At 42.2% G+C, this 25,460-nt stretch overlaps 1 protein-coding gene across 1 annotated transcript in view; it reads right to left on the bottom strand.

The window, feature by feature from the left end:
- The window catches only part of SLC2A1 (solute carrier family 2 member 1), a 582,025-nt gene extending 557,262 nt beyond the window's left edge, over positions 1 to 24,763 (bottom strand). The window contains exon 1 of the mRNA XM_044063044.1: positions 24,410 to 24,763. Coding sequence (XP_043918979.1) covers positions 24,410 to 24,427 — 18 coding nt within the window. The 5' untranslated portion in view covers positions 24,428 to 24,763. The remainder of the gene's footprint in view (positions 1 to 24,409) is intronic.
- Positions 24,764 to 25,460: the final 697 nt, after the last annotated feature.

Below are 25,460 nucleotides of genomic sequence, written 5' to 3'. Positions count from 1 at the left end.
GGGACAGGAATCTATCCCTCCAGCATGTTCTGTTTATTGTGGTGACAAGGTTTAGGTCCCTAGAGCGTGTAGCTCAGAGGGATTGGGATTTCTTTAAGTGGAGCATATCCAACAGCTCTGGGTTTGACATAGCTTTGTATGTTAGGCAGAGATCGCCTCTGAGTAGGCGATATGCGACGGAGTAAAGCTGGAGTTTTTTGAGTCGGTCTGCTTAAGGCATCTGTTTGAGGCCAGTAATCCTCATTGTGAGGTATTTTTCCAGCCTTTCCAGTTGTTGTAGATGTCTTGGGTACACACCAAAAGGGGCATTGTACTCTATAATGGGTCTAATGAGTGATGAGTAGAGGGGAACAATGACCTCTTTTTTTCTGGATGAGAAACCTTTTGTGATGAGGTGTGCCACATAGAAGGATTTCCTGACCACTGTGGCAAAATGATTATCAAAGGAGAGACTACTGTTCACCTGTGTCTCAAGGTCTCTTATCACACTTTTGGTGTTAAGTAGACTAAGGCCTATGTGGTAGTTGATGGGTACAGAGTTTTTACCAAAGGGGAAGACAATGCACTTTTTGCCATTGAGCTTGAGACCATGGCTTTGACACCAAGCATCTGTCTCAGTGAGGCCCTTTTGTAGGATGTCCACATTGTTAGGAGTTTCAATTATGGCTCCTAGTTTGCAGTCATCTGCGAATATAGTTAGCCAAAGACTTCTGAATTAGCCTGTACATCAGAGAAGTAGATACCAAACAGGAGAGGACCTAGGACTGAACCCTGTGGTACACCACTTGTCACTGGTGTGAAGTCTGATTTTGAGTCTGCTACTTTCACAGTGTGGGTTCTGTCAGTAAGCCAGTTGGCAACCCATCTTGTGACATAGGGATTTATACCTAGTTTAGTGAGTTTATCTATAATTCCAGAGTGGGGGATAGTGTTGAACACCTTGGTGAGATCTAGATAGGCTGTGTGAACCACCTTACCCTCATCTATGGTTTTGGTGACTACTTCAAAGAAGTCTTATCAAGTTTAGGAGACATGATCTGCCTTTTACAAACCCAAACTGTGTGGGGTCCAGAGTTTGGAGATCTCCAATGTCTTTGTTTATGAGTTCCATGATGATACGTTCCATGGCCTTGCAGACCAGGCTCGTCAGGCTAATGGGGCGATAGTTCCCAGGGTCTGTTGTGGCCCTCCCTATGTGGAGTGGGATAACCGTCATGGTGCACCATTCAATGGGCACAAAGCCTGAGGTGAGGCTTTGACTGAACATGGTACTTAGGTGGGGTGCCAGTTCATTCTGTAGTTCATGTAGAAGGCAACCTGGGATGTTGTCAGGTCCCATGGATGCTGCGTTCTTGGCTTTGGAGGGTGAGGTTTTTACCTGTGCAGCCATGATTACAGGAACTTTGCATTCTTCCAGTATAAAGATGGGCCTTTTAGGGGGTGAGAGGGGGGTAAAATTAGCACTGAACCTATCTGCCAGGATGTTGGCAATATCAGTTGGCTCTATATATTTAGTGTCATCGTGCTGTAACTCAGACCAGATCTGAGTGTTGCCATTGAAATTCATGATATAGCTATAGAATGCTTCTGGTTGTCTTTAGAATCAGTGGCGATTTTGTTTTCATAATTAGCTTTGGAGGATTTTATGAGAGATCTCAGCTTCTTACTGAGGCTGACCAGGGAGTTCCACCAATCGTGGGATTTTACTCTTTTTTGCAACAGTTTCTTTCTTCTGTTGTAGAGTTTGTTTTTGGCAGAAGACCACCAGATTGGCTTCCTTTTTTTGGAAGATAGCATCTTGGTTCTGTTAGGGATAGCATGATCCATGCACTCGTGTAAGTGCTTATAAAGTGCATTTGTGTAGGATTCAGCAGTCGTACCTCTATTGTCCATCTGCATGGGTGTCGTGAAGTTTTCCACTTCTGTCTTAAGAAGTGTGAAGTTGGCTTTGGATAAATTTTTTACGGTTGTTTTCCTAATGGGGGGGTGGGAGCGGGGTGTGGATGTCTATGGTGATTAGCTTGTGGTCAGATCTGACCAACGAGGAGCTGATCTCTGGAGTGGAACACCGGTCGCCCATGCTGGTGATGACCAGGTCTAGGACATTGCTGCCCTTGGTGGGGGTGTGAATAAGTTGATCCAAGGCACTGGAATTGATGATTTCCAGAAAACTTTGAGCAAAAGAGTTGGTACATGAGTAGTTTTCCCAGTTAATAGTAGGGTAGTTGAAATCACCCATCATTAAAGTGCTGGGTTGTACCTTAATATTTTCCAGTGTATCAAGAAAAGAGGAGTGGGAATCCTGGGGCATGGTGGGGGCTCTGTAGCGAGCTACAATCTGGATTGCAGTTTTGCCTAGAGTTAGTTGAACTTGGATAATCTCGGATGCATTATGCTGAGCAACTAGCTTGGAGGTGTGGATATCCTTAATGAATATGGACACGCCTCCACCTTTAGTGTTTCGGCCTGGGTTTGGTGGCCAAAAGGTGTGGTATAAATTATAGCCTGGTAATGCAGGGGTGCTCTCTGGAGCTTTGAACCAGGTCTTTGTCACTGCACAGATGTCAATGTTCTCCATTTTAAGGAGTGCCTCGAGTGACTGCAATCTGAGGTTTAGACTTCTAGCATTGAGTAGCATTACCCTCAGAATTTGCTTGCTTGTACATGTTATGGTGGTGAATTTGTCATTTGATCCTTGCCTAAAAAAGGCACTATAGGGGTGGCAAGAGCCTTTGCCAGTATCCAAAATCCCAAGGGTGACAGGTGCAGGCCATCTCTGGTAAAGCAGCATGGTCTGTCGATCATGTCATCCCAGGCAGACAGATACTGGCTTCCCTTAGAATGACACCAGAAGCTTAGCCAATTGTTAAAGTCAATAATTTTGTCCTTGTACTGTGGTATCATTCTGGGTGATGGCAGGATGCTACTCAGGGCTAGTGTCATACCTGCCTGGGCTACAAGATCGGAGAGCTCCTCCATGTCTCTTTTCATGTAGTCCAGGGAGGTACGTCTCAGGTCATTCACACCAACATGGACAATGACAGAGTCATATTTGTACTTGTTGTGGAGTGACCTGAGTGCGTGCGTTATGTGGTGGAACTTGGCACCCAACAGGCAGCTGACAGTAGCTTTTTCCTTGTTTAGCCTGGTTAGTGGAACATCAGTGTGCCTGACTATAGAGTCACCTATGACTAGAGTGTTGGGCACATTATGCCTTAAGGGCTCTAGTTGAGGGGCACACTGAGTATGCTGGCTATGTGTCATTTGGGTTGTGTTGGGGGGTGGAGGTTGCTTGCATTTCTGCTTTGGAGGTCTTGGTTGTTTGGGCAGATTTTTACTGAGAGCCTTCGTGAATGTAGGTGTGTGTTTTGTGCTTCTTTGTGTGCGTTTTGGTGGTGTAGGTTTTGAAAGACTATGGGCCGGATTCACGAAGGCTTGCACGGAGTAGAGTAAGACTGCAGCCAGCCAACATGTCTGCAGAGCAATCCAGGAACAGCCGGCAGGGGCGTGCAAGAGAGCTCCTAAAACGACTCTAGCACGGACAGTGTTAGTTTATGCAAATTACCTCATTTGCTGCTGAAAGCTATGCAAAATTAGGCAAATTTGCGATCCAGGAAACACTAACCTGTCCGAGTAAGAGTAGTGTTATTTGCAGAAATGTACTCGGTTGGTAACTGAGTACCGTTCTGCAAATAGCAAAACGGAGCTATGACAGCTCCAAATAAAGGATGCATCCAGTTGAGGAAGCATGCCAATGACCAAATATACGGCCACTGGCATTTTTATCTGTTGCAAAATAATAAAATATAATTTTTTTTCCTCGATCTCTGATGTTTAAGTGTAGCGCAGCGCTGCGCAAACATGCGGCGCTCTAAAAAACAGAAAAACAAAAAATAAAAGCCACAAACAGGCATTTTATTCAAAATATTCATCTGCCATGCAGGTGAATGGCAGGCTGAAGACAACATGGCTACTGAGTAGTGGTTGCTAAGGAGGGAAGCTTAGTCTGAGAGATGTAACCAAGCATTAGTAGGCAATCCTATGCAAATGAGTATAAGGATAGTGAATCCCAATTTTCCCTGCCATGTGAACCATGTCCCTAGAGTGTAAAGGTAGGATTAGGGGAGTAACAGAGTAGAAGATAGGTGACATCATGAGGGGATATGTATCAAAAAGACTGTAAGCTTATTGGAGCAGAGTGGCATGTGTTTGCTGTGAGTTACTCAGGAGTGGAAGAGGCGTGTCTACAGTTGTCTACACTGAAACACAGAAACCGAAGGTGTACGCCGTGGCTATCACTAAAGTTTCTTGCAAACCTGCATATACTGTATGCACGCCTGTAAACCTGTCTAAGCCTGTGTGCGCCTGTGTAAGCCGGTGTAAGGCTGTCTAAGCCTGTATACACAAATGTGCACCCGCCTAAGCCTATGTAAGCTTGTGTAAGCCTGTGTGTGCGTGTGTTTGCGTGGTGCTGCCCCCTGTGGAAACAGAAAGGGAAAAGGAAGGAAAATAAGTAGTAGGAAGTTAACCAAGGAGAACTAGCAGCGCTGCCAAGTGAAATCAATCAGAATCAGCCAATTACACAGGCAGTAGACTAGCCCAGCCCAGCCCAGCACTTAAAACTCTGCAAACAACATTCCCCCATGTTTTTCTCAGAAACACTACAACACTGCAGTCTACAAAGAGACGTGAAAACTTAAAAAGCTTAACTGAGACAAAAAAATGTTAGAGGATGCCATTGCTGTTATAAGTCAACATGTGCAAGATGCTGAGGGTGGTGCCATTGCAAATGCTGCTGAGCAACCCACAGTGAGGAGACGGAGAAGAGTGTACAGACCCAGGGTAACCTACCAGGGGCTACATGAGCTGGAGATAGTGGAGCACTATAGAGTGGACAGAGAGCTCCTGCAGCAAATTGCTGAGCTGTGCCGGCCACGCCTCACACACAGAACCAACAGAGGGGAACCCATCCCAGTGGAAACCAAGGTATGTGTTGGCCTAAGAATACTAGCAACAGGTACCTTCCAGAGACCAACTGGTGATATGATGGGGATTTCACAGGCATCAGCATCCAGGGTACTGCACCAGTTCCTGAATGCCATGTCAGCACATGTCGGTGATCATGTATATTTCCCCAATTCCCATGAGGTATTAGCCAGCAATATGCATCTCTTCCATCAAATAGCAGAAAACACTGAGATAGTGGGTGCAATTGACTACACGCACATACACATCAAAGCACCAGCTGGTGAGTAGGGTAGGGCCTACATCAACCACAAGGGCTTCCACTCCATCAACTGCCAGGTCATGTGCAATGCCCAGGGCATAATACTGAATGTGTGTGCTGGCTGCCCTGGAAGCTCCCACGATTCCCATATCTGGCATCTGTCGCAGCTGTACCAGACATTTGCTAATAAGGACATCTTTGACAATCACCTAGTGGGGGATGCTGGATACGCACTGGAGCCATGGCTGATGACACCCATCAGAAATGCACACACACCTGAACAAGAACTCCATAACGATGTACACGCACAAACACGAAATGTAATCAAGTGTGTGTTTGGGATGCTCAAGTCATGGTTCCGGTGCCTGGACACATCTGGTGGAGCCTTGCAGTACTCACCAACTACATGTACCCAAATTGTCATGTTATGTGCCATGCTACACAATATGATCCTGCAAAAACAGCTGCAGCAGGAACAGAATGGGGCAGGGCCAAACAGCCCCCAACCATTGCCAACGCCTGCACAGGCACAGAGTGACTCGGAGGAGGAACAACCTGAGCCTGCCCCGGTAGGCAGAAGGAGGCATGCCCAGTATGCCTTGGCCTTGGCAAAGAGGCAATGCATAGCACATACACTGGCTCAGTAGGAACCCTGGAAATGATACCTCTCTCTAACTCGCACATAAAATAAAAGGGATGCCTAACTTGACACTACCTGTTTCTAAACATGTACAGGGAGTGTAGTATGTGCATCCGATATAGGCAGCCCTGCAGCACCACCTGAGGCATGACTGCCATGTTTTAAGCAATATAAAGCAGTGCTAAGCAGCTTTTACCAATATCTAGTATATGTAAACAAAATTGCTTGTGCTAACTAGCGCAATGTCGGGCAATGTTGAGCAATGTTGGGCAAGGTCGGGCAAAGTTGAGCAAAGTCAGTTAAACATGCTCATATCTGCTTTACTGTGGGCAAAGTTGAGCAAAGTCAGTTAAACATGCTCATATCTGCTTTACTGTTCCTTAAGCAGTCTGGTCTGCCCAGCATGAAAATAAAAAGCAGTGACAGGGCTCGAACCCAGGATATTGTGCGCTATAGTCACAGTACTGAACCACTAAGCCATGACAGCATTTCAGTGACACAGACACAGCAGGACAATTGTACACTAATGCAAATACAAATAAATGCTGTATCATGCCCCTAAAGAGGCAAATGGGTAACGTCCCCCACATGCCTATGCAGACAGAGAACATCAGGCCATGCAGTGTGATGTGGGTTGTGTATGCTATGAAGTCGCAATCTAATATACGTGACACTGGACGCGAAGATCTGTAGTACAGTAGTATACCTCAAGCCAGTACGATAGGCAACAGTACAGACTGAAATGGTGTCCCGTACATAGCAGTGCAGGCATAGCAAATGTGTATAAGTGTCAGGTGAAACCCACATCCTATGTACACCCACAGTAACAATCAGGTGTGCCCCTGGGTAGAAATGTACAAAGAATAGCTGTCCCCCCTGTATGCAGAAATGTTGATAAGTCTATGCAAAGTGTCTCATGGAAGCCCTGCAGGCACAGTATGATCCCTGTTGATCTATGACACAAAGGTGAGCCCTGCTGTAAAAATACAACTTGATTTTCCATACACATATAGTGTAATGTCTATACCGGGCATGCTCACACACTCCAACAAATGTAGTGGATTTCATTCAGCATCACACTGAAAGGTCATACAGGGCATGCTCACATGCTTAGGCTAAATATGGATGTGATAATAAGGGATCTATGGACAAATGTGGATAACCATCTCTACTGCATAGGTAAAAAACACTCTCCAAAGCCAGTATCACAGCAGCCATGGGACCAGATAACTTCCCAGGCTGTGTAGTATCTACTTCCCTGAAGTAAACATTAACATGGAAGGTCTGTGGCTACTGAAGTATCCAGAGGACTGCAAACTTGGAGCCATAATTGTAAACACTAAAGATGTGGACATCCTACAAAAGGGCCACACTGAGACAGATGGCTGTTGTCAAAGCCACGGGCTCTAGCTCAATGCCAAAAGATGCACTGTCATCCCCTTTATTAAAAACTCTGTAGCCAGGAACTACAACATAGGTGGTAGTATACTTCACACTGAAAGTGTGACAACAGACCTTGGGTCACAGGTGGACAGTGGACACAACTGTGATAATCACATCCCCACAGTAGTCAGGAAACCCTCCTATGTGGCACACCTCAACACAAAATGTGTCTCAAGCAGAATAGAAGAGGACATTGTTCCACTCTACTCATCATTCACTAGAACTATAATAGAGTACAACACCACTTTTGCTTTGTACATCACAAGACAACTACAACAACTGGAAAGCCAGCAGCAATACCTCACAAAGAGCATTAGTGGCCTGAAGTACATGCCATACACAGACCATCTTAAAATGCTCCATCCGTACTCCCTTGCATATCGCCTACTTAGAGGTGTTCACTGCCTAACATACAAAGCTATGTCAAACACAGCTGTTAGATATGCTCCATGTGAAACACTCACAATCCCTCTGACCAGTGTTCCACAACAGAGATAAACCCCTCGCTGGTAATATCAAATCATTAAGTAATCACACTGGACATCCACATCCCGCCCCCCCCCCACCCAGTCAATGAAACCACTGTGAAGACATTTGCAAAAGCAAACTGCACACTTCCCAAGACCAGTGGAACGTTCCAAAGACCTCTTGCTATAGGATAATGGTATACAATCTGCAGAATCATTTACAAGTGCATCCTATGAGCATCTACAGGGATGCATGGAATGAGACATCACAAATATAACCAAGATGTACTCCTCCAAAAATAGGACAACAATCAGGCAGTTGTTGGCCATAAATAAGCTAGACAACAGAAAGAGGAAACAAACACATGATAGAGCCAACTTCACTAAAGGAAAGGCATCAGTGATCATTATCAGGAAGAAACAATGATCGCTCATAAAATAATCCAAGGACAGTTTCTAAAGACAAATAGCCAAGGAATGTAAGAATAACAACTACAAAGCCTTCAGTAGCTATACCAGACACGTAGGTGTCAACTTTCAAATATGCTGTCAGCTACTGAAAAATGGAAAGAAATACACCAAACCAACGTTCATTGCCCACATCCAGGGGGACAAGTTCAGTGTAAACCCACCCATCACCCCCCAAAACGGCCTGTGTCCATCACAGAAGGATGCAGAGCCCCAGACGTCATGGACATGCAGGTAAAGACAGCCTCACAAAAGCTAAGAACACAGCATCAATGGAACTGGATGGTGTCCAAGGCTGCGTCTTACACTAGGCCCAAAAGGAACTACACCATCACCTACACTGACTGTCCAGACTCAAGCGTACCACAGGCTATGTACCCAAAGAATGGCATACAGTAACATTCATCCAGCTCCACAAAGGGGGTGCCACAACAGAACCTGGAAACCATTGCCCAATATGTCTACTCAGCCTGGTCTACAGAGCTATTGAGCAAATTGTCATGGAACCCATAAACTGAGACATTGGAGACCTCCAGACACTGGACTCTACAAAACTTCACCTTGTTAAAGGCAGATCCTGGCTCCTAAACCTAGATGACTTATTTCAAACAGTTACCAAGGACATAGATGGAGGCGAAAGTAGTCCACGCAGCCCACCTGGACCTCACAAAGGACTTTCTACACCATTTCCCACTCTGTCATCATGGACAAGCATGACAGCTTGAACATTAACAGCTATGTCACAGGATGGGTGGCCAAGTGGCTCACAGATCAAACACACATGTTCAGAGTTGTGGGTGCCATGTCCAACTCTAAGCCAGTCACAAATGGCATCCCTCAGGTCTTGGTCCTGGGACCCCACCTGTTCAGTAGATACTGCTCAGAGGTACAGGCAAGCATGGGAGGTGTATGGCTGAACAGGTTTGCAGATGACTTGTAACTGTGGTCCATAATTGACTGTACGGCTGACACAGACATCCTCCAGAAGTTTTGTACAGAGACAGATACCTGGTGTCAAAACAATGCCCTCAAGCTGAATGCCAAAGAATGCATAGTCATCCCCTTTGGGTAAAACAAAGTGCACATAAATTACCACATAGGTGGTAATCCAGTATGTATGGAGGAAGTCATTATGGCCCTGGGGACACAGGTAGATAGTAAACTCCCCTTTGATGATCACATGTTTAGACATTCCTTCAATGTAGCCCACCTAATGTCACTTAATGTAATCCACTTTGTATAGTCTGATGATGTCATCATCCTACAAATATACCTGTGGAAAATAGACCGCCCAGTAATGTGTATAGCATGTCGTGTTAATGCGTACTCCTCTAGTATCATGAAGTAATTAGGTAGGGGTTTGAATCGTGCACTTGGTGAGTGTGTGTGCTGTATGTGTGTGACACTGTTGGTCAATATGTTGTGGGTTTTGCTTTTACTACTGTATGACATATCAGTATGCATTGCACATGTGAGCTAGCTGTGTGGCAAATACATATACGTACATGTTACCTCAATTATTGCATGTGTGGGAACCCTGCTTTCTCCAAGAATACAGCTGTTATCTTTGCCAGACTGTGCTGCTGCTTCCCAGACCTTAGGTCACATCTGTATGCTTGTGACAAGGCCAGCCACTGCAGTGATCCCTGGCCTAGGTCATCCGTGTCACACACGCTCATTACGGTTTCTATGTAAATGTGTGAGTGAGGGTTTACGGCCGAGGTATATGTCAGACCTGTTCAAACGCAGCAAAGTCTGTCAATGATGACTATTCATTATAGGTGTACAACAACCTTTGTGGATATGCATGCAGACCCTTACTGCTTATGTGATCCACCGAGGGATTTCAAAATACCTTTGGAAATGTGATTAAAGGAGAGATGACGTAACACTTGGTTGCATGTACACATCGGTACCTGTTCATCATGTTGGTGGCTACTACCTATGTAGTACTGTGGGAATAATATGTTCCATAAAGGTGGATGACTATGCTTAGTTTGGCTTATAGCTTTACAGCATGGGTTTGACAACAGGTATCTGTCTGTATGATACTCTTGTGGAGGATGTGTGTGTCATCTGGAGAATGCATTATAGGCCACAGTATGCATTATCAGACGTGGACGGACATATCCCTACTGTGATTGCTTGTACTTAAGAGAGCTATATGCCAAACAGGAGTGGTCTCAGTAATGGGTGCAGGTGAATACCACTGGTTACTGACATAGTATAGTACCTGAAAGATCCAAATGTTGCTGTGTGTCCTACATCTGTGTGCCAGTTGTCAAGACATCATCTAACGATTGGTTATGGTGAGGCTGTTGAAGTTATGTATACTACCAGAATGCAAAACAATGACAGATAGTAACAGTATCACCCACAGCACAGTGTCAAACCATGTCATACACACATGTGTAGTCAGGTTCCGAAATGTGTGTAGTACAATGCATACTGGCCACCAAAAGAAACTATGGAGTGTTAACACTGTGTAATAGAGGGCATGTCACCCTGCCCATGTGTCCACTATGCAAGTACATGCAGACAGTGCACCTCCACCATGTTCACAAATATACATCTGCAAATCTGTGCTACACACATCCCACACATACTGTCCACTCTCTAACACATGCTGCCAATACTACACACATCACATAGCTTTAATGCATAAATGCCTGCTCAGCTACACCTTCAAGCATATTATTACACTCTACTGCTGACAACATGCTAACATTGCTACACTGCTATAAAGTCACCCTGTGCATCAGCGCCATGGTAGCCTGTTCCTGCATCGATGTTACAGATAACAGGAGGTGGCACAGGTTTCATCATATGCACAGGGTGTGTTGTTGGTTTGCCAGAGGCCTACAGTGAGCCATCCAATCGACATGTATGTGTGTGTGTGTGTGTGTGTGTGTGTGTGTGTGTGTGTGTGTGTGAGGGGCAAGAGCACTGCTATGGGCCAAGGTTGATGTAATGTGTGCGGGTATGTGTTAGCCCTAGGTGACTGACTTATGTGTGTGTGTGTCTGCATGCACACAGTTCCACCATGTGGCTGCCATATACGAGTATTTGTGGGACAGCCACAGACTGTACCTGCCAGGCTTTACAGATCACTGTCTCTGGCCACAGATACAGTACCTGTGCCTTGCAGGGGTGCTACTGACACTATCAGGTACTAAGCCAGACTAGGTACTATCCCCAGAAGTTAATGGATGCACACTGAACCCAGGTCCCTGCTGGGACTGTCCAGAGCCAAGTGCACGTGGTCTTCTAGGACATTCTACGGACAACCCACCCCCAGCGGCTGTGACTTGATGGACGTCCATGGCGACTGTCAGCTGCTGATGTTGCTGGCATATGTCCACGTCGATGACTCAACCGTCCTGCACTGTCCTGACACATGGACATGACATTGCGGAGGACATCTAATGGGTCTCCCCAATGTCTATCAGTGATCTCGGTGTAATTACGGATGGCACCTGCTAGGTCACGGATACTGTCAATGATGGCGGTGTTATATGCCCTCTGTGCCCTTAGTCCCTGTCTGGTGTACCGTTCCATACGTGCCTGCGCCTCCATGACAGCCTGGAACATGCGTGAGGTTGTAAGACCAGTGGCATATCTGCCAGTGGCATGATGAGCAGCAGTGCTCCAACGAGAACCCCTGGACATCTGCCTATGTGGTACCCTTCCAGACATCTGGGTATGGCTGCTGTGTCGGGATGCATGTGCCATGGATATCACACTGTCCTGGCCAATGCTGACTGTACGCTATCCCTCAGCTAAGGGCATTGGTGTTGGATGTATTGGCAGTATGACTGTGTGCATGGATGGGGTGGACACTTGTGTACTGTCGATTGGTGGCCCAACGTCAGACCCTGGCAAACATGCCTGTGCCTCAACACATCTATCATCAGTATCACTATTTTGCTCAGTGACATCAGTTTCCCTGCTGCAATGAACCAGCCCAAAGTCAGCACCTGTGAGAGGAAGACAGGAAACACACTTTCCGACCTGTACATGATGTCGGCACACATGCACAAGTGAACACATGCACACATGAACATGTGAAGACATGCACACATGTACACGTGAACACATGCACACAAATGCACTCCTCAATAAAACACACACACCAGCAGTCCAGAACATACTCAATAGCGGGTGATGGTGGGGTACAGTATCACAAGGCAAACAGTTATATCATACGTGTCAGCATGCAGGACGTGTGTTTCCCAACAGCATGCAGTGTGGGTGTAGACAGCCCTTGCCAATAACAGTATACATGTCTTTGATGCATATGTGTTGTTGTTCAGTGATTGGCCTCACCCTGGAATGCACTGTGTACTTGGACACGACATTGCTGTGCAAGTATTAATCTCTCACATGTATACATACCATGGTTGGATGTGTATCTGTGTGTCACATAGATATCCATTTCTGATTAGAGCATCTGTGTCTTTAGCAGATAATTGTGGACACAGGTTTAGCACATGCATGCTATGTATACACACAGGATGAGTGGTGCATGTATACCTGATGGAATACCATTGCTCAACATAGCCATTGTACAGTGGTTTTGGAGAGTGTAGGACATATTGTGGACATGCCAGTGCCAGACATGACATGGCATGCCACAGCACAACTGCAACATTAAACATCACACAGACAAAGTGTGTGTCAAGTGACCTATACACTCAATAGCATTACAAGACATATATGTGTCACTTTGTACAAATGGTGATTGCTATGCATATTGTGTATAGGTGCCTATGTTTGCACACACATAACATTGAGGTGCACAGCAGGTAATGCTATGTGTAGTACTGTGGTCACTGTAACTGGATGGGGTGTACTACCATGAGCCATCATCATGTAGCATCATGTGGTCACTCAAGGCTACTAATGTGTGCCACACCAGCACATACCATGCTGTACCGGAACTGCAGTACCATGGCTACATTCACCATTTCACAGCCAGTTGTTACATGGGTTTGTAAGGTGCACAATAGGGGGCATTGCCTAACATGAATGTGTTATGTGTTGAAGAGTGTCGCACAGCCACATGTGAGGCATCTACCCCTCAGGTATATTATGTGTGCTGTGTGGATGACGTTTGGGATACTGTAGTGTGACCTTACAGCGGGTGTCTGAATACACCATGTCTAGCATGTTAACGTGTACTGCGTATGACAAAGTTGTGTATGTTGTGTGCATGTGTATCGACTCTGCCTATCCAATGTCCACTACAGTGTTGCCACAATTGTGCGGGATGCTCTGTGTATTGTATGTGTTTTAGGCAGCTACCCACATTACTGGAATGTGCATAGTCTCACAGCAAACATGCACAGCATGCATTATGCATAGGTGTGTTACGTGTACATGGCCTACACCTCACCTATGACATGCACATTTAATTAGCAATATTAAAGGTATTAAAGGTAGCTACCCTGGCCTTTGACACACAGGTAATTACATTTCACGTGGCCCTGTCAAGCAGAGACACAGAGGTGATTGCCTGGGTTAATTCACTATCTCCCATACAATCTTCAGGATTATTTATGATGACTGCTAATTAGGAGCTTTGTTTGCTATGGATAGTTGGGGGGGGGATAGTTGGTTTGTTCCAGAGTATGGGATGTCTCTGAAATTGGAATCTATCCCTCCAACATGTGCTGTTTATTGTGGTCAAAAGGTTTGCGTCCCTAGAGCGTGTAGCTCGTAGAGATTGTGATCTGTTTACATGGAGCATGTCCAACAGCTCTGGGTTTGACATAGCTTAGTATGTTAGGCAGAGGTCACCTCTGGGTAGGCGGTATGCAACACAGTCTAGTTGTGGGTTTGTGAGACGGTCTGCATAGGGCATCAGTTTGAGGCCGGTATTACTCTTTGTGAGGTATGTCTGTGTCATTTCCAGTTGCTGTAGATGTCTTGTGAGGTACATACCAAATGGGGCATTGTACTCTATAATGGGCTTCATGTGTGATGAGTAGAGGGGAACACTGACCTATATTTCCCTGGATGACATATTTTGTGATGATGTGTGCCACGTAGACAGATGACATGACTAGTGTGGCACTGTGATCATCAGAGGGGAGACTACTGTCCATCTGTGTCCCATGGTCTCTTATCACATCTTCGGTGTTAAGGAGACTACCACCTATGTGGTAGTTAATGGGTACAGAGTTTTGGCAAGAAGGGATGCTAATGCAGTGTCAACATTGAGTGTGAGTCCATGGCATTGTCACCAGGCATCTGTTGCAGTAAATATGACCCTGTCTCTCTCTCTCTTATATATATATATATATATATATATATATATATATATATATATAGTTAGGGGTAAGTACAATTCTGTAAGTACTTAATCCCCCCCTACGTGATGAGTGTGGTGCAAGTGTTTTCCTTCTCCTCTTGACTGTCTAGTCCAGTCTTCGGTGAAGAGAGCTTTGCTTCCAGTTTGGCTATATAAGTGCATCTCTCAAAGGTCGTAGTGTTGGGTGGTAGGAGGAGAGGATTGTCTGTGTAAATGAGGCAATTGCTGCATTGTCCCAAGACACCCAGATTCATCAGGTAGACAGGAGAAAACACTGGGAGATGACCTTTAGACATGCCTGAATAGGTGCTTATTTATTAAGTACTAAATACTTTTCTTCTTACTGACAGACATAACTTAACATTTTTATTTCACTAGATGAGATTTTTTCTTTCTGTGAGGTAAAATGCTGATTTCACTAAAATTTGTCTTACTTAACATTGTCATTAGCTTTATAAAAAGCATTTTTCTATTTGCTACTCCATTTTGAAATGCAACTACTTGCCTCATTGTTTTGCATACCACATTTTTTTTCTTCATATAATTTGTTCTCATAGGCAAGATGCCCTTTAGATGCCCTTTGACTATGCACCGTTGAAAAGTGTCCACTGGACAAGTTGAATTACTCAGTTGTCACACATATGAATAAAATTAAAATATATAAAAATAGGAAGAGAAAGCCCTGCCAATCTGAATTTACCATTTGATTTTACTAACCAATGAAAATGCATAACTCATTACTCTGAATTTGTAGAAACACTTTAAAACCACTTGTCAAAAGTTGCTTTAAAAACATCTTTAGCATCAACTTCTAATTACTACAATCTTGTTGTTGTTGTGTCTTTCGGCTTTTCCCGGTTATGGGTCGCCACAGTGGAACTCCGGTCCACTAATGATTGGTAGTTGATTTTTACGTGCCGAGTTACCAGCCCTGACACACAACCTTCAATGAAGGTACGCCCATTCACGCATGTCTCCACGCAGCAGACGCTCTAGCTGAGAATCGAACCGGACAGCGTCTTACTGTGAGGTGAGAACGCTACCACAGCACCACAATCTAAAACATTTATTTGACATTTTCCTAACAAAACACCAAATGCATCCCTCAAATGTCTTTAACTCCTTCCATTTCTCCTACCTATACACTACCCCATCTCTTACTTCTCCCGGGTTCTTTCATCCTCCTTTCTGCATCTGCTTTATTCAGCTTAAGAAACCACCCATCTCTCTTCAATACTCTAGTACATATCACTTGTAAATGTTATTTTCTCTGTAACCACAGCACATTGACTATTGCTGAATACTAATTTGACTTCTATAATGTACAATATACATCTGTTTAACTTTATGTTGTTGCTGCTGCCTTTTGGCTTTTCCCGGTTATGGGTCGCCACAGCGGAACTCCGGTCCACTAATGATTGGCAGTAGATTTTGACGAACGCTGAGGTGCCAGCTCGACATTCAACCTTCAACGAAGGCACGCCAATTTACGCATGTCTTTCGAACGCCCACCCAACCGCAGGGTTAACTTTATGTACATTACATAATTGTTACTTATTAAATGATTGGTTTATCTTATGTACTTTTTGCTTATGATTTTTTTCTTATTATTTTCTTTCTTTTTTGTGTTACTTCTGGACTGAATCTTAAATCGGTCCACTGGGATCAGTGCTATACCTCAATCAACAATAAATAAAAATTGTCTTGATTTATCTACTTGCTTACTTTTTCTTGACCAGATTAGTCCTGATATACGTATGTGCTTTTTTTCTGAGGAGAGATAAAGGTAGTATTTACACTATGGCACAGTATAGAGTATTATGATTGGGTCTCCAATTGTTTCCAACTTATTATATGTTCAAAATACGGAAGCCAAGAAATACATCAACAGCAGAGCTTGCAAGGAGAATCTTGTAATTCATATCAAAAATACATAATAAGTGATATGCTTGGTAAGATCTTATCATGATTTATTTTATGGTGCGTGAAGTTTAGTCCTTTCCATCTACTATAAGTGAGAGGATAAAAAAGTGCAGGAACACAAGTGTTTTATTAGCTTTCAAAGCCTTTGAAAGCTAGTGAAGCATTTAGCTCTGACAAATAGACAGTGGGTAGAAATGAAGGGTCTATATTATAACACCAGACTTTCAAAATTTCGAGTGTTCTAATATTGAACCCTATTAACTGAAAATTTAAAACATCGAACATACAGAACAGCAAATTTGTTCCTAGGGAAAAAATTCACTGTTCCAAAACACATACACACAACACAACCACAACCACACCAAACAAACAGCAATCCACACACATACATCTAAACTTACACTAAACTACACATACACCACTAACTATCCACTTACCTTAACCCAAACTCTAACCCTAAGGTCCGTCACTATCGCACAGTCACCTCACCCGCGCCCTAAACATAATACCCCGCCCTAACCTTCACGTCCCCACAATCGCACACTTACCTGACCCACACCCTAACCCTAACTCACCTAACCCGCCCTAACCCTCATGTCTACACAATCGCACACTTACCTGAACCCGGACCATAACTTTCCACCACAGCGCTGAAAATACCAAAGCAACAGAAACGGACAACCAAACTCTTTCCCTAGGAAAAAATTTGGTTTTCTGTTTCTTCGATATTTTCAGCGTTCACTGAAAATGGGTCAATATTAGAACACATGAAATTTTGAAAGTTCGGTGTTCTAATATAGACCCGAAATGAAGTATCTCTCTGAAGAATGAACAGCCTTAAAAACTATTAGAGATTACATTATGCCACGCATTTTAATAAGTATATAAGGACAAAGGATCTAATAGTTTTAAAGCTGCTTTACCTTTTGATGCTGTTATTACTGGCTAACAATGTCTGCTATAATCCTTGGCTTGTGATGCAAACTTAGTGGGATACTTAATAAATGCTTGATAAGCACCATTCTGAAGTCAGAAAGGAGCGTAACAAGCTTTTTAACTGTGACACTCTATGCACTATAGTGCTTTAATTACATCAATAATTTGAAAGGGAAAAGTTAGAAATGCATCATGCTGCCAGTAAACAATGACATGATCACACAGCTACTGTGCATAGAGAATATGCCTGTGGAAAAATTATTTGCAATCCTCTCAATAAGAAAGAAGTAAGACATAATGATAGAGGAAAGCTGAAATATCTTGTATACAACTACTGACATAATAGTAAAATTAAAAACTTCAGTCCCATAGGACCATGTAACATACCTGCAATCTGCTACAAAATCAAGAAAACCCAACTAAGACTGCACACTGGGAGATAATTAGATATGTGGATGACTGCATACTGGGGATAATTACATATCCGGATAACTGCATACTGGGTAAAGTAATTACTTAAGCAAACATTCTCTACATTCACCAAGATGGTCTACAAATACTACATATATGACACAGTAGTAATGACTGCACATTTAATGTCTGTAAACCTAGATTACCCAAATCAAAGGGTAAAAAGAGTCACACAAACCATTCCATAAAAAAGTGCCAGAAAGACCCAACGAGCCCCAAAGGATGTACCAGTGTTTCAGCTACATGGCTTCTGAATGACCATGACTTTTTACTTTTTGTATTTATGGGTACATTCATGTTTAAAAAAAGCCAAACAGTTGGGGAGGCTTAAATTATAATTGTGAAGACAGGTGAATGCTGCCAGCCTAGCCAGATAGACTTTTGTAGATAATTCTGTCATTTGTAAATATTAATGTAAGCCACAGCCTTGTTCTCTTAAATGTGAAAAGACTGCATTGGATATTGAACTGTAAAAATGTAACAGTGCACTCTGCTGTAAGAAAGCTAAGTCAAGCATTTTATGCCTGTATTTGATGTCAAAATTCAGAGCAGATATTTCTAGAGGGAGGCATCCTGCCTATTGTTTTAAGACCAGAGTTAATGGCTAGGATTTTCATGTATAAATGTCCTTTATTGTTCTGATTTCTGACCAGGTGTAAAGAATGTAAATGTAGTTTCTGTTAGCCTGGGAACACCAGAGAAGTGTGAAGAATGATGCCATGTGAAGCAGCTCTGTGTTATCAATTTAAAAAGAAAGAATCAGAGAGCTCTGAGCATTTTTGTCTTGAAAACATCCAACATCACCAGAACTGCTTGCTCTAGATGCAAGTTATTTAGAACTGTGTTTTCTCTTAGATATAGCTAGGAAATAGGAGGATTAGACTAGTTTGTTTTTCTGTGATGTCAGAACTTTTCTACGGTATTATTTTAAGTATTTCTCTGTGATCTCTGAACTCTTGACTAGCACTGTGTAGTAAGAAGTATTGTCTTGTGTTTTATTTATTATTAAATATTTTAAATCTTTAAACTGTGGCTGTTTTGTGTAGAGATAATGTAAGCTCTAAGAGTACATTGCATGTATATAGTGATACTGTACCAAGCCACTCCAATAAGCTTTGCTGTTCAGTCACACTTACCATTTGAATAATACTGCACAGTAATAATTGGACACCCTTTAAAAGGGGCCTTTGAGTAGCTGATAAATATTAGCTGGGTGGTGGCAGTGATTTCTACCGCATAGTCTGGGTAAAAATGGCACAGCTGGAGAACCTGTGCCAGCCTTCCCCGGGAGTGTCTGTGTGGTTGTATATAACTCTTACCTCAAAGTGTGTGTGTGTCAGCTACTTGGGCAGGGACACGAAGCACTGGTTGGACAGAGAGGGTGCTGGAGGTTTTAGCTTGCCCACAAGGCTGAGACCTGGACCCTATAGCTGTGCCAGTGGGGAGTCTTATCAAGGACCTGGAGAGAAAGGGAGAAACCAGCCCCAGACTGACTAATCTCTGTGTGCTCTTAAGGGAAATTGTACTTTACTGTGTGTGTATTTATTATCCTTTCCCAATATGGACAGCCCTCACTGACGTTAGTGGTGAGGACTGAGGCTCCTTGATTGCTGGGCCATTGCACAGGCATCACAATGATTACAAAAATAAATAGCCAAATCATTAAAAAACAAACAAACAAACAAAAACACTGCCATTAAAATGAAAGGACAGGGGTAAACAACAAATTAAACTGAAAATGAAATGGCAGTGGTAGATAACATAAATAGCCAAATCATTAAAAAAACAAACAAACAAAAAAAATGAAAGGACAGTGGCAGACAACTTAAAGTGAAAAGACAGTGGTAGACAACAATAAACGGCAAAATCATAATAAAAAACTAGCATTAAAATGAAGGGACAGTGGTGGTCAACAATTTAAACTGAAAACAACAGGACAGTGGTACACAACAATAAATGGCCAAACCATTAAAAAACAAACAAACAAACTCAAAGCACTACTGCTGAAATGAAAAGACAGTGGTAAACAACAACTTAAACATAAAATGAAAGGACAGTGTTAGACAACTATAAACAGAACTAAGAATTTTTTTTCTCTTTTGATAAATGCCATTGGATCTTTAACATCTACCTTAGCAATTTCACTGACTCGAGCAGATGACACCTCTATTAAATGTCACATCTAAAGGAAAAATAAATGATCTCATATAGTCTTCAATATGACATACATTTGCCACTCATCTGAGCATTTATACTTTTCAAAGTAACAGCCATAGCGCATACACACAAGCACATGGATATAGACACATTTTATATATGTATATATGTACACTATGGTCACACTGACTGATGCTCATGTGACACACCAGCGCCATCTAAAAATTGGAAAAAGGGAGTTGTTGATGACAAAAATTATATATGTAAATATGTGTATGACACGAACATACATGCATGCACAATTTCAGTTACCAGCCCTTTCTGTGCTTGCAAAAATATGGGTCGGACGAGATTTATTGTATTTATTTGTTTGCATGTTTACCAAGAAGGGGGTGGTTTGATCAAAAGAAACCTATTTGGTAAATGCCAAGACTAAATCAACATGGTTATCAAAACTAATAAGACAGTGAGCAAATAAACAGTTTAGTTGTTACTGTTTGCCAAATGTATAATGTTGGACTGATTCCATCCCCATTTAACTGCTGTGTGACTCTAAATGAGTCACTTAAGCAGACAGTGCTCCTAGGTCACTCCTGAAGAGTGACATTTGTGTCCAGTCTGCTTACCTAACAAAAGTATAAAATAAACATAAACAGTTAAATTAAAAAAAGAGAGATGAATACCTTATTTAAAAAAACTGATGGATGGACAAAGGAAGGCATGTTATATGTCCTTTTGAACATGTCTTTATTTCCAATTATTCTCAGCTACAAGGGTAAGGAGTTCCATTGGCTAACTACAGAAGTTTGCATCATCACCAATTTTTGTACTGGTTCGCTAAGGCTGCAGGAGATTTTGTTGTTTAATTTGAGTTCTTGTTGATTTGTACCAATTTTATGTAAGTGCTTATGCGAATGTACAGCAACAACAGCTTACCTACATGTCTGTGCTGCACTTCTGATTGAACAGATGAAGTCTGAGAATTTAATGCTGTGGTGAGTCTGTACTCAGGGGGATGGGGTTGTTCCCCTTACAAAAAAATATTTTTTGTGTGTTTTTAAGATTTTTCAGGTCACTATTATGAAATCTGCAATGAACTGTGAGCTGAAAATGTATCTTCACAACTGCTCAGGGGAAACTGCAACAGAAAAATAAGTTAAACTAAAGGGACACAGTAGCCACATTTGCTTTATAGCTGAAGATAAATGTAAGCGTTTAGCACAGATGACATAGAAACTCCTGTCTCTCTGTGCTGATGGTCATTCAAAAGTTTAAAAACCTACAAGATGACATACCATTACTTGATGAGAGAATCATTTACCTGACAGGTGTAAAGTCTCCTGCTTCCCATACATAAGTGGTGTGAATATTAAGGAAAGACAAACATTAAAAAAAATAAGTAAATACAAATTCAGATTTTATCCATAAAGCAAGAGAAGTAAAATTGCAGTCATGGAAAAGGCATGTAAACCAACTGGTGATATACTGTCTCTCCCTTATGGATTACAAAATGTGACTTTTAAAGACTAACACACAACATACCCCCTGCTTACTCTAGAACTACTGTGTACTTAATGCAGAGGATTTCAGTAACCTGCTCCCTGCAGACCTGGGCTGAATTCCTTCAACCTCCATTTGCTCCTTCTGCGAGTTGCAGCAAGTCACTTAACCAGATGGCGCTCCCGGTTCTCCCCTGAAAAGAGGCACTTGTGTCCAGACAGCTTATCCATTTTACAAAATAAATAACACCACGATAATGTATTTATTCTCTCACTTCAACAAATGTTTCAATATGTGCAAGAATCCACACATCACAAAATTTCTGTAACATACTGAAAAAAAGGGAAGGTATGGTTTTGGTTCAATTTGTTAAAGGTCCGTGTGTGTGTGTGTGTGTGTGTGTGTGTGTGTGCATTTATATATATATATATATATATATATATATATAAACGTACATACATACAACATACACACACATATATATATATATATATATATATATATATATACATATATATATATATATATATATATATATATAAATAGATCTAGCTATATATACACATACATAAATCTCCTTCTCTCTCTTTATATATTGCAAGTCAATTAAATGAAACTGACTCAGGACAGGTATGACCATGCTAAAATAACAAACTTAAAAATCTGTCGCCAAGCCATGAAACGGTTTAAAATACATGTTTATTTATTCTTTAAATTGTTTGTTTATATATTTATTTACTGCAGTTTGATATCCAGGTAAGTGAACTGGTCCAAGGACCCTTTTCAGCAATGCACTGGATTTAGAGAAACAGTACAATACCACATACAGTTACAGTGCCACATCAGCTGGATAGCCTGTACAGATGAGGTTAAAGTTTTCAAAATAAGTTCGAATCTACATTAGGAAGGAAACAAACAAGGCATTGCAAACAAGAAATCACATACAGACAGCAAGCTTCTTAGCATTCTACAATTCTACTCTAACTACTGCCAAAATTTCCCACCGTACTTGTATGGCTGGACTACATTTACCTCACCTATAACACCTGTATTAGGCATGCTATACTCTTGATCCTACTTCTTTTTAAACCTGCAGGTAAAGTCCATAAAACTTTAATAAAAATAAGAAATAAAAGAGTAAGCGCTTTCACGTTATATTCCTACCGCTTCTTCAGACTGAATACTAAAGAACAACAGAGTCATTTAAATAGCACATTAATAAAACAATCAGCACATAAATTAAGCATACAATGGTTAAAGTGCCAGTACATAAAAACACAAACCTATATACCAGCGTCAATGTTTCAAGGGTCTGACATTCAAAAAAAAGTTTAAGAGAGACTACATCATTACACCAAGTGCTATATCAGCATTTAAGGATAGAATCCACTTCTGTTCAGCGGATTCAGTTCAGTTCCTAATGTCACCCCCTCTTAAACTCTCTGAGATGATCTCAAGCACTAAGAATCTAAAATGATGATCCGTCCCATAATTAATGTTGTATGGCCTTTACCTGCAGCTGTGTAGGACTGGTACTTATATTGTCTCTATTTGGTACCTTTTGAAAGTACCATTCCTTATTCTCTCTTTGACTATTGTGTTTTTTAAGATTCTTTTTAAACCTTCTTGTAAATATGTGTATAAATTTGTTACATTTGTGCTATGTTACATAATGTCAGTCAGTATCCTTAATAATTTAATCGTACCTTTAATGTAACTCTAGTGTTGTTACTATATATATAACCCAGGCTGAGCATGCAAATTTGCAGATCTGATCACTGCTCTACCCCGTAAACAAAATTAAAATAAATAAATAAACGTTTAACAGGTTCAAACAACACAGCATACCATTCTACTTAAAATTCGTAAATAAAATACGAACATTTCTACACAGCAGCGTGGACTGGACATCATCCCAGTCTCTGACAACATTTTATTTTCCTTACAGAGGTCTTTTGCAAACATGACACTATATAACAACTAAGAAACACGCTGTACCCAGGTAGTATGCTTTCCGTATAACAAAACAAAATGCAGGCTCGTCATGTTAATGCAGAAGTTAAGACTGTTTTCTGTTTGGCTGAGCTGCCTACTGCGTCTCTTTTCAAAGCGATTAAGATGCTACATACACGAAAACGCGGTCGCCGCTCACACACAAGTCTTAAAATAAATCTGTCGCTGTGTGTGTGTGTCTAGGGTTGCCACCTTTTCAAATGCCCAAAGTGGGTCATTTTTTTTGAAAACGTGAATGAAAACGTGAAATTTTGCAGGACATATCATACCCGTGGCCAGTGCAAAGGACAGAACTTCACTTTTTTGCCAAAATAAGAGCTAATTTTATAGCATTTTTGTTGCTTATGCTATTTCATATACAAAATAACCAGTTTATGCAACTATTTTAGAAAACTGAAGAAATACATTTTGTCTTAACATCTCAGGACATTTGCCATTTTTTAGTTTTTTTCGGAGGACACAACTGCCCAAAGTGGGACTGTCCCTCGCAAAGACGGACAGGCGGGTAACCCTAGTCATTTCCCAGCGATGTACCATCTGTATGAATAATGAATGTATATATCACCAGAATCATGTTTCCTTCTCGGACTGCCTCACACATATCATGACGTGATAATACAATAAAAAGTATCCACAGCAACACCATACAAAGCATTTCGCTGAAATAAAGGCACATTTCATCCTCGTTTTACTCTGTATAAACATTAAAGCAGCTGCAAATGATGTGACTACGGCCACACAACACAGTGCTTAAAGATGATCTGACTGTACAGGACTGACCACCTAATAGGTCAAGCAGGACGCACACAGCAAATCTACACATACATTTATAGCAGGATAACCAGACTTACCTTGCCTCCGGATTCCATTTTTTGGGGATTCAGGAAACCGGTAAAACTTTACAATCCGGAAACGACCCACTTTATAAATTAGCGCCCAATTCGTCGTATCACTGGGGACTGAAACCCTCCCAATCCTTGTTAAGTGGCTAACTGACCACGGTGCTGCTCCGCACAGTCCGGATCGGGTATATTTTGGTACTTATTGGGTACTCTGGCGCAATAACAAACCTGCGTAACCAGACGAAATGCGCTGCAACCGGCGAGCTCTTGTGGCTACTGCATCGGCTTGGTGACGTATTGGGGGTGTGGGAGAGGGTGGGCACCTGGTTTACGTCTCCAAGGCAAGGGCACCCCCAGAGAAAGCGCATTAACTCTTTCCAACCCTTTTTATACCACACGTGTTCTGCCTGCTTTTCAAGGTTAGAAAAAGCAGCAGTTGGGGGAGGAGTGCCTAACGTGCTTTGAGGAATTACCAGTGAGCGATGGGGCAACGCTGCAAACAGGGCTAACCAACTCTTGTGTGCATCCATGATCCACCCACCTGGTTATCACATAAAACTTGCATTGAAAACTAAGGTGGCCTAACACAGTGCATTTCAAAAGGCTACAACAACTCTGTACACACTACTGGAAAGATGCATGTAAGATCTTTGTTAAAATAGGGTCAGTTTTAAGGCTGAATATACTTGGCTTCCACTATTCACAAATTAGGGCATTTGTTATAAAAACAATGAACAGCTACTGAAGAGTCTACAATAGACTTAAGTTAAAAATGTCTCTGCTGTGAAATTTGTTATTGTTTTCGTTGTCATATACAAAGTATCAACGTTCAGAGATTTTTTTTCTTAATCTAGTACAACCAGGTTGCGGCTGTCTGTCCTGGCATTCACTGAGCACATGACAGAGGAGCTAAACCTGAACGAAGCGCTAACCCATCGCAAGCCCACAAACACAGTCTTGGAACCCCGCGGGCAGTTTAGGGGGACGTAAAATCACCCCAGCCCGGCCTTGGAATGTGGGAGGAATCCGGGAACCGGCGACCCCATGTGGGCACAGAGAG

This window comes from Protopterus annectens, chromosome 2.part1, assembly GCF_019279795.1.
Source record: "Protopterus annectens isolate FY-2018-M chromosome 2.part1, PAN1.0, whole genome shotgun sequence".
NCBI classification, from domain to species: domain Eukaryota; kingdom Metazoa; phylum Chordata; order Ceratodontiformes; family Protopteridae; genus Protopterus; species Protopterus annectens.
The sequence above is the reverse complement of the archived record's forward strand: the minus strand, read 5'-3'. Positions and strand labels throughout refer to the sequence as shown.